Source organism: Cryptotermes secundus, unplaced genomic scaffold (assembly GCF_002891405.2).
Source record: "Cryptotermes secundus unplaced genomic scaffold, Csec_1.0 scaffold163, whole genome shotgun sequence".
Taxonomy (NCBI): Eukaryota; Metazoa; Arthropoda; class Insecta; order Blattodea; family Kalotermitidae; genus Cryptotermes; species Cryptotermes secundus.
In genome coordinates, this window is record NW_019730105.1 from 635,419 (window position 1) to 653,856 (window position 18,438).

The 18,438-nt window shown below is 39.3% G+C and overlaps 1 protein-coding gene across 4 annotated transcripts in view; it reads left to right on the plus strand.

Annotated features, from left to right (window-relative positions):
- The window catches only part of LOC111866034 (solute carrier family 12 member 4), a 306,831-nt gene that overhangs the window by 270,549 nt on the left and 17,844 nt on the right, over positions 1 to 18,438 (plus strand). For all 4 annotated transcript variants that reach the window (XM_033752077.1, XM_033752078.1, XM_023854543.2 and 1 more), the window contains exons 3-12: positions 4,987 to 5,238; positions 7,428 to 7,613; positions 7,747 to 7,982; positions 9,292 to 9,488; positions 10,306 to 10,467; positions 12,040 to 12,196; positions 13,840 to 14,232; positions 16,007 to 16,126; positions 17,063 to 17,256; positions 18,227 to 18,395. In XM_033752077.1, the coding sequence (XP_033607968.1) occupies positions 4,987 to 5,238; positions 7,428 to 7,613; positions 7,747 to 7,982; positions 9,292 to 9,488; positions 10,306 to 10,467; positions 12,040 to 12,196; positions 13,840 to 14,232; positions 16,007 to 16,126; positions 17,063 to 17,256; positions 18,227 to 18,395 (2,066 nt within the window). The remainder of the gene's footprint in view (positions 1 to 4,986; positions 5,239 to 7,427; positions 7,614 to 7,746; positions 7,983 to 9,291; positions 9,489 to 10,305; positions 10,468 to 12,039; positions 12,197 to 13,839; positions 14,233 to 16,006; positions 16,127 to 17,062; positions 17,257 to 18,226; positions 18,396 to 18,438) is intronic.

An 18,438-nucleotide genomic window follows, 5' to 3' on the forward strand; every position in this document is an offset into this window, starting at 1 on the left:
TTGGCTTGGTCTGGCTCAGGATAGAGACCAGTGAAGGGCTCTTGTGAACACGATAATGAACCTTCGGGTTCCATAAAATACTGGGAAGTTCTTTAGTAGCTGCACAATTGTCAGCTTCTCAAGAAGGGCGCAACGGATCCCCACGGCCATTAATTTCGGTTGTCTAGACCGGAGCCGCTATGTCCTTGAAATAGATCCTCAGTTACCCTCACTAGGCTGAATGGACCCCCTTCTAGACCTAGTACTTCTCAGAAAATCTGGTAGCGCCAGCAATCGAACCCGAGACCTCTGTATTTGTAGCCAGGGACTCTGACCACTAGATCACAGAGGTGGTAATATTACATGAACATAGTTAAATAAAAGTTTATTCCAAAATGAGTATCAACATTTAAGTTAACAAAAAGTGAAATTATTTTTGCGCCATCCAATAGCATTATTATTCGCCTGCTAACCTCATTTTCAAGCAAGAATTTATGTGGCGAATTAATCGCCTGCTTTCCTTTGATACCACATGGTCCACATAGAAAACGGCACCTCAGGCAGTTCTTCGTTGCCGCGATAACGTCTTTACCGAATTGTTACCTGGCAACTATTATGGGATACACAGACAGACGCATCCAACAATTATTTTATTGTTTCATGTATTCGTTGCCTCGGGAGAGTGTTTACCGAGCCGTTGCCTAGCAATAAAAGGAGACACACTTTACCGAGCCGTTGCCTAGCAACAATAGGACGGAAACATACAGACACAGACTGGTGGGAGGGATTTATGAAGCGCACCGTTGAGATGACCTCGGGTGTCATGATATACATACCAAGTTTCATAAAGACTGGTTCAGGGATTCAAAAGTTGAAGGGGGGACACACAGACACAAAGACAGCAATGTGTTACACGTTAAAAACATCAGAGAACTGTTCTTTATGAGACTTGAGAAGAGAAGTGTGGGTCCTAGCCAGTTTCGGGTAAAGATAAAAGGTAAAGTTGTCTCTGTGCTTAACTAATTGAGCACTACACCATGAAGATGTATGGGGGAGTGATGTATAGATCCACATTTTCTAGTCCTCGGCATTAATTGGAGGTGAATGATCAGCTTCACGCCACGACCGCTTTACCCCCGGCGAAAGAGCCCACGGTACCCATTGGATAGGAGGTTGGGTGGGTACATGGTGATTTTATTTACCGAAACTTGAGATGTGTTCCTCAACTTACATAAATTATCTCCAGTTGTGTGAACATTAATTGCATCATCACCTCATAATGAGTCATGATGTAGATTCCTGCGGTAATTCTGGAGACGAATTTTTATGGTAACAATAAAAGTAATGACCAGTAAACTGTTCTTGCTACACCCACGCCTTTCTTGTTCTAAACTAAAACTTCAGTATAGTTCATGACTATTGAAGATAAAATTATATTAAATTTGAGATAAATGCATTTAGGCCGTGACGCATAATAATTACGATTGTGGAAGACTTTAGTGGTCTCTAAGACGCCATTTTGGAGCCCCCAGCATCTCATATTCCTGCCTGCGCGTGACTGAATCCCACGTCCGGCGTACTCTGCCGTTCACTTAAATACATATCAACTTTCTCTGAACAAAAGATAAGCTCAGAACTTTGTCACCAGTATGCCGACACTCCGGTGGAGACCGCCACTGATAGGCTCGGAACTTTGTCACCAGTATGCAGACACTCCGGTGGGGACCTCCACTGATAGGCTCGGAACTTTGTCACCAGTATGCAGACACTCCGGTGGGGACCGCCACTGATAGGCTCGGAACTTTGTGACCAGTATGCAGACACTCCGGTGGGGACCTCCACTGATAGGCTCGGAACTTTGTGACCAGTATGCAGACACTCCGGTGGGGACCGCCACTGATATGGCACCACTTACATCAATTGTGAACTATGCTACAAGCCGGAATGTCGCGGGTTCCATTCCCGATGAGGTCATTGGATTTTTCAATTGACCTAATCCTTCCAGCCGCACTATGGCCCTGGGGTCGACTCAGCCTCTAACAGAAATTAATACCAGGAATCTTTCCGGGAGTAAAGGGCGGCCGGCGCTTAAGGCTGACAACTTCACCGCCATCTGTGAGAAGATTGTCTAGAATATATGGGGACCTCGACGTCTCACAGCCCTATGGGTATCCGTGGCCTGTTACAGAGACAGCTTTACCTCTTTTTATACCAGTTGCATTTGTCTACGACCATGCTTAGGTGTCTGCGAAATGAATGCACGTGATTTGAAGAAAATATCAGCAGCAGCAAGGAAATTCTGAAAGAGTGTCCCTCCTACAATCCGATCATGTGCCGTTCGTAATGCATGGTTGTCCCTTTATGTGTTGTTTATTTTACACTGTCGCGACTATATAGCATCCAGTTGTTGGATAATTGATGAATAATTAATTGTAACGGATTTAGAAGGGAACCGGCCGTGATACAATGCTGGCTGAGAAAAACCGTGAAAATTTTCAATCATATAGCCCGACCGAGATTCGAAACGCGGTCCTACCACATGATTTTTCCATTCTTACCTACTTATATTCACCCGTTCTCTTGTTTTCTCTGCCATCGCGTTGTTGCTTTATGTCTTCTTCACATGTGTCCAAGCCTTGCTTCTTCAGGCATCTATCTTAATGCACTCGTCCCAAACGTGAATACATCTTTGCATGTCCAGGACCGAGTGTTCCAGCAACATCTGAATAGCGTTTCCTCCATAGCAGTATTTGTTTTCATTATCTCGCCGAATTCATTACCATACTTTCCAGCCGGTTCTTATCTCTGGGACCTTCAGTAATAGATCTGACCTCTGTAAGCTGTCAATCCCACCTCGCCGTGTCCGCTTAAGGCTTTCGAACAAACCTCCCACCTATATATTACTCCTGAATGGCGGATGTCCTGTAATTTAAATCGGGATTCCTGTTAACCCACGGGTCTTATTTCAAAATATTTATACCACTCCACTATATGTGCTGGGACTTTCGAGAGTCGTGAAGATATTAAACATTGTAAATCTCACCCTAACAGAGCAATATTAATTAAGTCTGTGCTGTATGGTTCAGTACTGTATACTCACGGACGTAAATGTATATCACGGTTTTCATGCTTGTGTCCAGTCAAGGTCAGAGTTCCTGGCTACAGATCCAGAGGTCTCGGGTTCGATTCCCGGGCGCTACCATATTTTCTGAGAAGTATGGGGTATGGAACAGGGTCCACTCAGCCTCGCGGGGATAATTGAAAAGCTGTTTCAAGGAAATAGCGGCTCCGGTCTAGAAACTCGAGATTAACGGCCGTGGGGATCCGTTGCGCCGACCACGCGACACCCTCTGTCCGCAAAAGTTGGCATTAACTTCGCTCGATCGGTATAGTTCTCTTGCGAATTAAGCAGCATGTTATGAAAGCGTATGGGAATGGAGGTACAACTCCACGCTTTCTTAACCTCGGCACTAGGTAGAAGTGAGTGGTCAGCTTCTCGCCCCTGTCGTCTTACTCCTGGGGAATTAAACTACAGGTATCAATTGGGTAGGAGTTTCGATAAGCCACAAATCTGGGGTAGACGCTGTGTAGAAGAGCTCTCACACCTACAGGGAATCGAACCCCAATTCCTTTGTTGTCCAGCTTGTGACCTAGTCACTAATTTACTCCTCATATCCATTCAGCTTTCAAAGATCACGTTGCTTCTGTTCCGTTTCGTTCTACAGTAATTTTAAGTGTGATGGAGGTGAACTGCACTCCTCAGGCTTGACGAATATTTTACACTTCATAGAATATGTGAAAGGAAAAGAAGAAAAATGAATTTCACAGTTTTGTTGTTCTGTCATAATACTCAGAACTCCTTATGGATTACCGTGTTATGAAAAACAAAATAATGCCTTCCTAATGAGAAGTTCAGCTTGGAAATGCGTTAGAAAAATGTCCCAGCATACATAATCGAACAATTTCTAGCTTACCATGTTCATGGCATGTTTCAGTGGGCTATTCATTATCCTCAAAAACGGAGTTTAATTTCCAAATACACTTCCTCGTCCATAAACTGTGATTTATAGAATAGTATAAAAGTCAATGCACAAAACAACACTGTGACATCATTTAACATTATCTAAAAAAAAAAAAGCATTTATTTTGTCAGTAAATACAATTTTGTTGCAGCAGTCACGGCAATAAAACTGGTCCAGCAACATTGAATACACAAGAATCAACTTACCAGAGACCATTAGTTTCATGGGAAATGACAATTGAATATGCTAAACGAATCGACTGTCATGCACGCAAATAATTGTAATCTCTTTCATTTGTATTTTGCTGAACAGAATATGACAACATATAAAATACGGTAGATGTATAGAAACGATTCCTAAACTATGACTAGAAGTGTTTCGGGGTAGTCATAAGGTAAAAGGAGGAGCAGACGCGGGTTCTCTTTGTGTATTGCATCATCTAAGGAGAATTTTCAAAATAAAATAGCAGTATTAGTGCCATTGCTTCACTTGTTTGTATTGTAACTGTGTTGTGTTTTTCCTCTGTTTAAATACTTCAAATACGACATACAGTTACACTACAGGATATGTAGCATGCATGGAAGAAGTGACATACATAGAAAATGATTCGCAATAAACTAAACGGAAAGTACCATATGGGACATCTAGTCATACATGGGATGATAATATTAAAGCATTTATGTACTCTGTGTATCTCTTAACTTTAACTTGAAAGAAAGACATCCAAAATGAAATGAGGCCATCATGTGGCGCCTCCATTCGCGATTGTCTGAACTTGTTGCGACTGTCGCGGAGAGAATGTTATGTAGTTTTTGTATACACATATATGAATTAAGTTCAGTTACAAGATGTAACATTTTTCTGGGTGGTTTGAGCACCTCTCACAGAATATAGTTTCCATCTTACATCCACAGTGCAGTTTTATTATCATTGGTTGTCATTATATCGAAAAGACAGTTATGTGTTCATGTCTCACATGTTTCAGGAGGAAATGGAGGATCGGCCACGAATCTCGACCCTCATAAACTCTCTGGCCAACTACAGTAACACAATCCCCGCTGCGACTGATCCTGATGCCAAACCTCAGCCCAGTGCTCGCATGGGCACCCTTATTGGAGTCTACCTGCCCTGCATCCAGAATATATTCGGTGTAATTCTCTTTATCCGTCTCACATGGGTCGTGGGTACTGCAGGCGCATTTATGGGCTTCCTCATCGTGCTGTGCTGTTGCTGTGTGGTCAGTACTTATTTCTACTTGACCCTTTCTGAGCTTCTTTTTATTATTTATAAGAAACCCCCTCTTCTCTTACCGTACCGGGTGGAGCAAAACATTTCATTTTTAGTGGTATAAATTAACATTTCTATGGATATGAATATGAAAGTCTCTGACGTTAAGGGAGGAACATAGACTGAGGGTGCTGAGGAGAATATTCAGACCAAAGAGAGATGAAGTGACATGATGCTGGAGGAAACTGCGTAATGAGGAGCTTCATAACTTGTACTCTTCTCCAATTATAATTAGAATGGTCAAGCCAAGGAGCATGAGGTGGTCAGGGCATGTAGCACGAATGAAGGAATGCATATATGATATTGGTGGGAAAGCCAGAAGGAAAGAGACCACTGGGAAGACCAAGGCGTAGGTGGGTGAACAATATTAAAATGGATCTTAGAGAGATAGGATGGGATGGTATGGATTGGATTGATCTTTCTCAGGATAGGGACCAGTGGAGGGCTCTTGTGAACACGGTAATGAACCTTCAGGTTCCATAAAATGCTGGGAAATTCTTGAAGAGCTGCACATTGGTGGCTCTTCCAGAAGTGCTCAGCTCCAAGAGTAAGACAGTAAATGGATATGAAAGAAATTCATGTAAGCTCTGCAGAGCAAACACAAGTGTGTATATGAAGAGATCTCTTTCTCTCAGTTTATTCATGATATACAAAAATATTTTCCAGTTTGAATTAATTATTTAAGGATGTTTTATTTTGAACAGCAGGGCCCACCTTGTCTTATGGGTTGTGACACCATGTAATAATATAGAATTTTACCTGAGTTTCAGAGCAATATACTGTCTACATATTCAAGGTTGAAGAATAATCCAATCAAGCAGTAGATACCCTTTGACCCTCAAGGTGGAGGAAGTATGTTCTTCCAAAACTCGGTAAATTCCTACCAGACCACATGATATATCACATACCAGAAGACAGAACTCTTCATAGTCCTCACCATGAGAAACTCAGTTCTCAAGTTTGATTTTGGTTTATTAGCGCCAGTTAGTTGTCTGGGTGTTTGATAGCCTAGGTGGAATGAATGATTTTTCGTGATTTGTCTTTAGTTAACCTTAGTTTAGTTTGAGAACAAAGTTCTGATATAATACTTAGACCTAAGAAAGAGAAAATTACATAAATAGGAGCTTGATAATTTGTATTCATCTAATATTTCTAGTGATTATTTTAAGTAAATGAGAAATTGATATCAAATTTCTGTCATAAAATCTGAAAGGAAGAGACTGTATGGTGACCGAAGGATAATTTAAGATTAATATTGATATGATCAATTGCCTTAGAGGAAAAGGCTGTGTGGATACAGGCTTCCTTCAGCAGGCTCAGAAATTAGCCCAATGGCAGATGTCTGGGAATATGATAAAGAACATTCACATTTCATAAAAACATGGATTTTCGTAAGACTGTGTTCTGAGATGTGATGATGTGTAGTTTTGGAGATAGATACACATCTGCCTATGCTGTCTACCAAACTGCGCATCATCGCATCCCAGAACACCATAATCTTAATACTGATTGCTGTGAGAACCTCTAATCTCACAAGCAGTTGCTTGACCATCTCAGTAGCTACAAATTTTTAGTCATTTCTCTGCATATTCTCAATATTTTCCTAAAATAATGAAATTTTAAGGTAAGAATATGGAAAAAGGGACAGAAATGCATTTTCATATCCCAGTGAATGAAGCCCAATGCCACATCAGCAGGAGATGATTATTGTGGACTAAAGCCAAATGTCACACTGTATGATTGTGGATTAATAAAAAAATTATGTCCCTGTAACAGCCCATGGAGGTCCATAGGGTTGTGAGATGCCAAGGCTTCTACATTTTCTAGACAGTCAGCTAACAGATGGAGTTAATGTTGTCAGCCTTACACACCTGCCGCCCTTTACCCCCCAGGGAGATTCTTGGTACTCATTTCTGTTAGAGGCTAAGTCAACCCTAGGGTCACAGTGCAGCTGGAAGGATTAGGTTAATTGGAAAATCCAATTACCTCATTGAGAATCGAACCCTTGTAGCATAGTGCCTCAACCAGAGGTTCGTTCAAATTCAATCGCAGAATATCGCAGAAGCAGGATTAAGGATGTCCCTCCATCTTTGAGTTGGTTAAGTGTTCCAGGCAATTGATTTTATCGTTTGGTTACAGACAATGTTAACAGCCATTTCAATGAGTGCCATAGCAACGAATGGAGTAGTCCCAGCTGGAGGTTCCTACTTTATGATCTCAAGGTCACTGGGGCCAGAATTTGGTGGTGCTGTAGGAATGCTGTTCTATACCGGCACCACACTAGCTGCAGCTATGTATATAGTGGGAGCTGTTGAGATAGTTCTTGTGAGTATTGGTCGTGGCATTGTCAGGGTGTAGGAATGCCCAGGGAAACATGACAGCTATATTTTTTTAAAACCAACATCAAAGTGTTTCTGATTTATGATTATTTCTCATGCATCATATAATTTCATTACAGACATATATGGCACCAAGTTTATCAATTTTTGGGGACTTCACTAAAGACGCCAGTATTATGTACAATAATTTCCGAGTCTATGGTACATGTCTTTTAATGATTATGGGCCTCATCGTGTTCGTTGGTGTCAAATTTGTGAACAAGTTTGCTACAGTTGCCTTGGCCTGCGTACTATTGTCTATTCTGGCTGTATATGTGGGCATCTTCGTCAACATCAATGGCAATGACAACCTCTTGTAAGTCCTCTTCTATGAATATATGTCATATGTTCATACGCTAAGAACTTTCCCATTTTGGTAACTGTCTTCAACATCAATCCTTGTTAGTTTTCAAAATATCACATCTGATATGGCTGACTTCCTGAGAATTTTTTAATTTCATTTGCTCACCATGAAACCCTCAAATCTTATACTAAGAACTTTAAGCAGCTGAAATAGGCACAATCTGGGCCACGTCAATCAATATAGCAACTTCAAAATACCTCTTCATTACAGTAATGACACATAATAACCTTACCATACTGTCATTTAATAATGTAAAACGTAATTTCTTTTTAATGTTTTAATTTTTGTCGTTATACAAATTCTAAATTATAAAATCATGATTACAAATTGCAACACACTCTCCTAGCAGCAGCTGGAATTTTGACAAATTAACGAGTTAAGCGTAGCATCCATGTTCTTTGTTAATATGTAAATTTATTATTTTAATTCGTCAGTAATACAATATATCAATTAAAATACTGTGAAAACAGTCTGTCAGAATCATCCCTGAATTAGCTAGAATTTAAATCTTTATTTATTTAATTAATTACAATACTTTCATATTATTTTGATGCTATTACTTCTTGACCATGTATTTACAACTCTTTCTCTCTATTATGTAAGAGAACAAATTCATAAAGACCATATTATGAAACTATAGAGACATTCTTTGACAACTCTAGCATATCTGCCCATGATGATAATTTTTGTTCTTTGACTGCTGTCACTGTGATCAATGAATGTCAAGATGGTTTACTTACAGCACAACAGATGTTTATGTACCATATATGGAAGATTTGTGATAATTCTCAGATGTATATTCTGATATTAAAGTTAATTTTTATAGATATTTTGAGTATATAAAATTGGTTAAGATTCTACTATGTATTGTTATCCAAATGTTAATAAGGCAAGACTGACTTTAATACACTGCATCAAGTCTCAGCTTGTATTTCTTGTGTTGTTGGTGCCACTGTTGTTTTTATTGTTGTTATATTATTATACAGACAAAAAAATTGACNCATATTCATATTCATTTGCTATTCAATACTTTCATCCTCTTATGAGAATTTCCCTCATTTTTTTTAAGTAGATAGTTGTTTCTGACTGGAAGTTTGTTAAAATAATTGCATTCTTTATAAGGTTCAGGCTAATGCATGTCTTGATGTCAGCTGATAGGATAGCCTGAATGATTTAAATTTATTCTAAAAAGAATTAAGATAGAGTTCAGTACCAGTTATAGTCCATCATGTATAATTAAGTAGTGTTTCTCACTTTTCAGCATGTGTGTTCTGGGCAAACGACTCCTGAAAGATATAAGTATAAACGACTGCCACAAGAGATCTTCTGGTCCTTTATATCAGATTTTTTGTGGAAACTCATCATCTGAGGGTGCAGGTTCTTGTGATCCATATTTTGAGGCAAATAATATTTCCAAGGTTCGTGGTATCAAGGGCTTGTCCAGTGGAGTATTCCTTGGTAAGTTATATGCTAATAAATATCAAGATTATGATGAGGTAGTAAGCCCATAACGTACAGTTAAGTTTGAAAAAGATATGTTTTATCATACTTTTATCATGCTAGACACAGTTCAACCTGACAAAATTGAATGTGTCTAAACTGATTAAAATGTTATAAGTGTCGTTCTGATGCTGTTTCAAAAGAAATTTATGACTTTTACATATCTGCACAGATAACAGCTCTATGTTTGAAACTGTGACATCTGAAGGATAAATGCGAAACTTCATTCTCTGTTTTCATGCAGAAAGAACGGAAGGAGATAAAGGTGCAAAAGGAATAAAAGAAGGGAAGATATGGATGAAGGATGAAGATACAAAAAAAAATCTTTGTTAACTTATACACTCTTCATTCAGTATAGTGATTAGGCTATGAATTGGACTACCAAGGATTTGGTGTTCAATTACTACAGAAGCAGAAATCTTCTCTTTTCCACAGTGTTGAGACCAACTTTGTGACCCACCCAGTCTCCTGTCCAGTGGGTACCAAGGAACAAAAACCTGGGGCATTTAGCTGACCACTTACCTCCATCTAGTGTCAAAGTTAAGCACACATAAAATTATACCACCAATCTCCCTTACTTTGTCATGGTGTCGTGCTTAATTAGGCACAAGGACAACTCTATGTTTGCCTTTTACAAAACAGTAGCCAGATAAGTGCCATATATATAAAATTGTACCTAACTCCAGAATTCTGGAAAATAAATGAGGTGACAGCAGTTTTGAAATGTTATGTGTTGGACACTAAATTTAAAGATGACTTTGTTATTGAATTTCAGATAACATCCAAGAGAGCTTTCTAGAAATAGGTCAGTTCATTGCACAGTCCAAAGATCCGGACGAAATTGAGCCACTGGATCGACCAGTGTACAATCAAGTTTTTGCTGACATCACAACATCTTTCACAATTCTCATTGGCATCTTCTTTCCATCAGTCACAGGTATCCTTATAAATCTTGTAGTACTATATTCCTAAATTATATGTGAGAAGAGCACTTTGAGTTGCATAAGTCATCTTTTGCAAATTGGTTGTCCTTGAAATGTGTATCAGCACATAGAATTCCATCGTTTATGAAGGAGAAATAAATTGAGCATTGCATCTTACACTTACAGAATCTGGTACTGCCTGCTGAAGAAGTATGTTTTTTTATTTTTCTCATTTTATTTAGGAGATGAACAGCAATGATTGCTGACATCATTATATAACTGACATAAAAAACAGGAAAGATTTTTATCTTCATTGGTAGATATTTGCATTGTGCCCCTGGAAGTACGTATTATATCATAAACAGGTAGTTGGTTTATGGACATAAGTTCATTATTTTATAAGATTTGAGGTTATCACAGTAGTGACTATGAAGATTACTGTATTCTGTGACATGATGTCTGGTAGCTTGTTTCCAGAAGTTAAGAGGAACCTGCTGCCCCATCTTCTCTCACCATTTCTGAGGAATCTACTTTCTTTATGTAGATTCTAAAGGGTCCTAGCGATGTTGTATAACACTCACAGATACTGGGGTTTTGGACCTTGTCATCTGCTATTCTAAAAACTAAAGAACACCGTGTTTTGGAATCTGGATCTGTTTCTGTTCTCAAGTGAAAGGAGAGACACCTACTTTGTTGGGTTCCATAGAAAGAGCAAACCTCCTGTGACTGAAGTTAGCTTTTCCTAAGGGACCCAACAGGGTAGGTGTCTCCCCCCTCACCTGGTGATGGAAACAGATCCAGTTTCTGAAACGTTGTGGTCTCTAGTTCTTTGAATATCAGATGATGAGTAAAGTCCAAAAACCCAGTAATTCTGATTACTTCCTTTACATTTAGGATGCCCTGAAAATGGCAGCAGCAGGTTCCTCCGAAACATCAGTAATGATCTGCCAAACTGTGTCATATCACTTCAAGAATACAGTAATCATCAGTTCATTATGGTTTATTTAGAGATGGTATCTGTAGCTAATACTTGCAAGCATTGAATGGTGGAATGATTACTAAATAATGAATTGGGAAGGATGTAGAAGGGAGCCGTCATTCGTTAATTTAAGGTACTGTATTTAATTTATCTAGTGGTTGAGGAAAACTAGGAGAAAGCTCAGTCAGGATAGCTGGTTTGTGAGCTGAGATTTAAACTCAGGACCTCCAGTATACAAAACGAGAATGTTACCCATTCAACCATGACAGCCAACAAGTTGCCTTATATGGTAGTGCTTATAACTTGTATTATAGATGTGCTTGGTTTAAATCCCAGTTAGGACACTGACTATCCTGGTTGAGGTTGGTTTGTTGGTTGGTTGGTTTCCTAATTTGCTCCAGGCAGATTATGAAAGAGTACCTTATATTATGCCACAGTCATGACCTTCTTCCTACCCTGTTCATTGTTCACTGTCATTCAATGATTTCAAGCTGTGTAGGCTGTGTTACTGACACTGTCATCAAAGGAACTTCAAATGAATAAAATCTGCTGTGATGTTCAGTTTGTGCTCATGAAAGCGTTAAGTTGCTTTTGGTTTTCATTGTAGGTATCATGGCTGGTTCCAATAGATCTGGTGATTTGGCTGATGCACAAAAGTCAATTCCAGTAGGGACCATCTGTGCCATTCTGACCACTTCCACGGTGTATCTGTCAGCTGTGTTACTGTTTGCGGGCACTGTGGACAACCTTCTGCTCAGAGACAAGCAAGTGATCATGTGTCAAACAGCGTTGTGCTATAGTAAATTATATCTATACCCGACATCTAAGAAGTTACATACTAAGAAACCGAGCAGTCAGTTAGCATCAGCGCCAGCTCCGCTTGCAGTTTATACTCTCATACTGAAGAATAAGGGGTTATGCGGTAACATAGTTGGTTGAGGCACTATGCTACAAGCCGGAAGGTCGTGAGTTCAAGTCCCAGTGAGGTCATTTGATTTTTTCATTGACCTAATCCTTCCAGCCGCACTATGGCTGTGAGATCGACTCAGTCTCTAACAGAAATGAGTATCAGGAATATTCTTGGGGGTAAAGGGCGGCTGGCGCGTAGGGCTGACAACCGTGCCGCCATCTATGAGGCGATTGTCTAGAATAGTGGGAACCTCAACATCTCACAACCCTATGGGCCTCCACAGCCTGTTACACGGATACCTTTAATTACTTTACTTTACTTTTTTTACTTACTGACATTTAAAAAGACGTTTCCAGAAAAAAGGTAAGAGTCAGAATTACTGGATTTTTGGACTTTGTCCATCAAGGACAGTACATGGATTCACCCTCAGTCTTTATTTATATAACTAATCACCCTCACCTGTCATCTGGGGCTGATACAATAGGCCAGAAGTGGCCGCAGTACAAGGGACTTAGTCCCACCCCACTAGCAATAAAAAAATGTCTACTTGCAGGAGCTGGGATAGCTCAGTCGGTATGGCGACTGGATAAGGGCTAGATATGCAACAAAAACTGTGATAAAGCACACAGAGACCTGAAACTAAGATAGAAAAGGAGGTGAAAATTTTATACAACAAATCTAGCCAACAAGCCAAGTCCATGAAAACAAACGCATAGGATTAACTGCAGAATTGTAAAACCATTTTGGTCTTGAATTCAGTATAAAAAAGAGAGAGAGAAGACATCAGTTTACTCCTGGAAAGAACTGAAGTTTCTAAGAAAGAGGAAATGGTTCAAATCTTGGAACTGTTTCTCATATATTGGATTTGAAGTTTTTACAGCGGTGACTAGGAAGAGAACTATCATGGGATGTGTTGCCATATAGTCTACCAGAACTTCATTAACATTTAAGAGGGATATACTGTCTCCATCTGTGAGACCTAAAAGTATGAGTATGAGGGGTGAGCCATAAAAACCACCCTTGCACTGCGACAGATCTAGAAGTAAGCCAAGCAGACAACAAGCAAGAAGCAAACAGCAGTCAAAACTCTGAAGATCTGAAAATGGAGACAGTACGTTCCTCCAATATGTTCTTGAAGTTCTGTCAGACTACATGTCGTCTCAACCCAGCAGGCAGTCCTCTATATTACTTTTTGTTTCTTTTCTACATTTTATACAAGCTTATTTATGTTTCAGAAGAATATATTACCTCTTTTGGGATTCAAGAATAAGTCAAGCAGTTAGCAAGCAGAACACTGTGCTTGGCTTAGTCTTCAACCCTGAAGAAGGAGGCAGAATGTTCGTCCAAAGCATCAATAAACTTCTACCAGACTGCATGGCACCACATTCTAGAATACAGTACAAGCGACATTTGCAATTACATTCCTTTAATCTTTGCACAAAGGTCCGTAGGATCACAGAGTAGAACATATTAATGAACAAATTTTAATTGTTACAGGTTTGGTCAGAGCATTGGTGGGAAACTTGTGGTTGCAAACATAGCATGGCCTAACCAATGGGTCATTTTGATAGGCTCATTCTTGTCTACGCTTGGTGCAGGCTTGCAGAGTTTGACTGGAGCTCCTCGATTACTTCAGGCTATTGCCAAAGATGGCATCATTCCATTTCTGTCACCATTTTCAGTGTCATCACAACGAGGAGAACCCACGCGAGCTCTTGTTCTCACAGTTCTGATTTGCCAGTGCGGCATACTATTGGGCAATGTGGACTACCTCGCTCCCCTCTTGTCAATGTTCTTCTTGATGTGTTATGGCTTTGTGAACCTTGCCTGTGCTCTCCAGACACTACTTCGAACGCCTAACTGGAGACCCAGGTTCAAGTACTATCACTGGTAAGTCATGATAATATTCAATTCAATTCAGTTCAGTTCAAATTTATTCTTTCTTTTTATTCAAATTATTGACATGGGGTATGTGTTATATACACAAATACATGAGTAAAGGTAACATAAATACTGTAGGTCAGCAAAGTTCCTTCCTACTACCACAGAATACAGATAGCAATGCAAAAAAACAAACCAACTCCTGTATCATAATCCTCTAATTTAACATGACATATATTCATCTACAGAGTAAAATGTATGTTGTAATGGGTAGGATCTCAGCTATCTTTCAAACTGTTTTGTTTCTTCCACTTCCTGAACGTCATTTAGAAACTTATTGCATAATTTGATTCCCATATTTATTATANATATTCATTACACCTTTCTTGACAGCGTCAGTTTTACAAAACTGAATAGGAGGTTCAACTTTTGGTGTGTTATGATTATGAATTATGATAGTACAGTGCGTACAATCAAGTGCGCGCCGCGGCTGCAATTTGCCGTGAGTCATACCACCGCAGAACGGATGCAGTCGCAGGGAGGAGTTGCAACACTCCCCACGACTGCATCCGTTCTGCAGTGGTATGACTCACGGCAAATTGCAGCCGCGGCGCGCACTTGATTGTACGCACTATATATTGTGGTAAGTTGAATTAAGACTTGATTACTCCAATCATATGCTGTGCCATAGTTCATGAGGTTAGTCATCAGCTTCTCATCACAAAGTCCAGGTTCAATCCCAGGACAGTCCATATGGGATCCTTTGTGACAGAGGCAGTTTTCTCTCCAGGTTTTCCCATTCCACAACTAAGCAGATTGTCATTGACTCATATTCTGGGGGAGGGGTATGCACACTGCTCACTGCGTATTATTATTCTGACAAGTTTAGTGTTTTAGTAGTATTAATGTAAAGTCTTTCTAGAACTGTCATGAGGTACTGAAATTAGAAAATTCTAACAAAGTTTATTTTTGAAGGCAGGAAGTGTTAGATGTGCTTATTAGCTTTTTCATAATATTAGTGTGACAGACCAGAATGAAACAAATAAAATTCTAGAGAACCCAGTATTTTGGAAACTGGATCTGTTTCCATCCTCAGGTGAGAAAGGAGACACCTATTCTGTTAAATCCCACAAGAACCTAACCTTAATCACTGAATAACCAATGTCAGCATAATTACAGCTATGTAAATACCTGAGACCAAGCTCTGTCAAAGGGAGATAACAAGAAAATGTCCAATAAAAATTGTGATAAAGCATGCATAGACCTGAAAATAAAATACAAATACAAATGCAAATGCAACAAACCAATGATTTGAAAACCAATTCATAGGATTAAATGGAGAATTTATAAAACCATTTTGTGACTACCACTAGCGCCATCTATGGAATAAAAACTGAACACTCAGGACTAAAGCCTTACAGAAACACATGAAGAATTTCTCACATCATTGTCTGTGAGTTGGTAACATCATTGCTGATAAGGGGGTTCCATATGGGAGAAATGTCAAGACGGGGTTGGCAGATCGGATTGGTTAAGCATTCCATATGTGACTATTCCTTATATTTCCTACACCTGTTGCTACTTTCAGTTTCCAAAATCCTAGCTTCATCCCAGCCTATCCTATGACCCTCATCATAGGCATGTTGGGCTAATTTTGATGATCCTAGAAGACCCTCTTTATGATTGTGCCTATGTTCATGAAGCTGCATATTATCTAAATCTAACAATTTCCTGTTGGAATTTGAGCAGACTCTATGTTACTTAGTATTTTTCGTCTTTCCAGGTCGCTGTCATTCCTTGGTTTGTCGCTGTGTATTGCTGTTATGTTCATGACAAGTTGGTACTACGCACTGTTAGCCATGGGCATGGCAGGTTGCATCTATAAATATATTGAATACAGAGGGTTAGTAAGATGTAGAATTCATATAAAATTTCTTCCTTTAGGGTTTAGTTTATTGAAGACAGTACATCCTTACAAGGTGTTGAAGTTGCTGAAATATGGTCAGTGGGTAGAAGTAAAAGGCAATATGCGATAGAGAACAGAAAGAATATACATAGGTATAAAAGGAGTGCTTATAGTAGGGCGCCGATGATCCACCTTGCTGGAAACAGCAGCAGAAGATGATTCAGTAGCTAATCATCAGAGACATCCTGAATAAAATATAAAGAAGTTAGAAACATCATCATTTCAACTAATTACCGGGACCATGGATGCTTCACAATTTTCAGTTATCTATATCATTTCTTAATTTCTGTGTAATTCTAATACTATTCATCACTTGAGTATGTTACTTTGATCAGCATTGTTCTTTGGATCTCTTGCAATTCATTCATAATTGCAGATCTTTTTTTATGCATTCTATTTATACAGTGAGTTTTCCAGCCAATGCCACCACGATACAAGCTTTTGCATTATGGGTCAACCAGTCTCAACATGAGGAACATCTGATTCCACTTTCTGGGAGTGCACTCCAAAAGAAAACTCAATATCCACTATATTCTTTCAAGATGACCAAATCACAGTAACTTTATTATCTCCTTCAATGATGAGGAGTCTAGTAATAAGGCCAGAGACATGCACTTCTGAGGTACCCAGTTTGAATCTTAGTTGGGACACAAGTTATCCTGTCTCTAGGCCATTACCATTTCATTTAAATGCTTATCTACTCACCATTCACGATATTTCAATCGTATTAGACACTATATAACCTCTGCATTTGAAACATCATCTTCAAATAACACAAGGAATCAATGTTCCTGACTTCTTTAAATACCTACACTCTCTCAAATTATATGCCAAGTTTGTGAATTTTCTGATAAAATTTTATTCTGTTTGCAGAGCGGAGAAAGAGTGGGGGGATGGTATCAGAGGTCTGGCCCTGTCAGCAGCGCGCTACAGCCTCTTACGTTTGGAAGAGGGGCCCCCACACACCAAGAACTGGCGTCCACAAATCCTCATACTTTCAAAGCTCACATCAGACCTGGTGCCAAAGTACCGCAAATTATTTGCATTTGCTGCTCAGCTGAAGGCTGGTAAGGCCAATGTTGGACTCAGTTCACAAAATAACACATTATCAACCTCATGCCCAATTTACCTCATCCTTCCAGCTGCACTATGGCCCTTGGATAAACTCAGCTTCTAACAGAAATGAGTACCAGGAATCTTGCTGCAGATAAAGACCGGCCGGTGTGTAAGGCTGACAACCTCGCCACCATCCGTGAGAGCTGATTGTCTAGGAAATGTGGGAGCCTCAATGTATTACAACCCTATATGCCTCCATGACCTGTTACAAGGACAGCTTTACCTTTTTTTTTTTTTTTTTTTTTCTTTTTNTTTTTTACACCACATCAACCCTTACATGTAGTGGGCCTTACCACATTGGATTTATAATGTTGTAGAGTTGATTTGCTGTATCTTGATTGTAACCCTTACATGTAGCAAGCCTTACCACATTGGATTTATAATGTTGTAGAGTTGAGTTGCTGTATCTTGATTGTACAGAAATTTAAAACTGCATTTTGCAAAGTGACAGAGGTGGCAGTAGTAGTGAAACTTCATCCTTTTGGGCATTTTTGGCACAACATATGTAAAGTAGGGAGGTTTTATCTAGCCATCCACAGTCAGAGATTCATGCTACATGAGACAGAAAAGTCTGATCATGACACTTGAACTCAGGAATTATTATTTATTATCACTGTTTATTTAAACTGCAAATTGGTTTTCGCCTGGTGGCAGTGGTACTAAAATAAGACACAACACGCAAATAACATACCACACTCAAACAAAACAGCACACAAAACTACACAAACAAGAAAGGACACACTAGCACACAGTAAATACAATGAAAATACACTTACAACTACAATTATATAAATTAATATTAATAAAAGAATAAGTATACTACACACTAAACAGTAATAGAACAGGAATGTGTAATGTAATCATAGAGCACATACAAATATTTTATCAATGTGTAAAATGTAGTGAAATGATGGTTTCCAGGCAAGGGCCTTACTATCTGTGTATCTGTGATCAGAGGAGACTACACTCGGGGTGTTGGAGAAGCAATGGCTGCAAAACAGAGCCTGCGACGTACCATGGATGAGGAGAGAGTCAAGGGATTTGTAGATGTCCTGGTGGCGCGTAATGTTATTGATGGACTGAGTCATTTGTATGTATACCCTGTGTATCTATTAAGTAAGGAAATGCGTTTT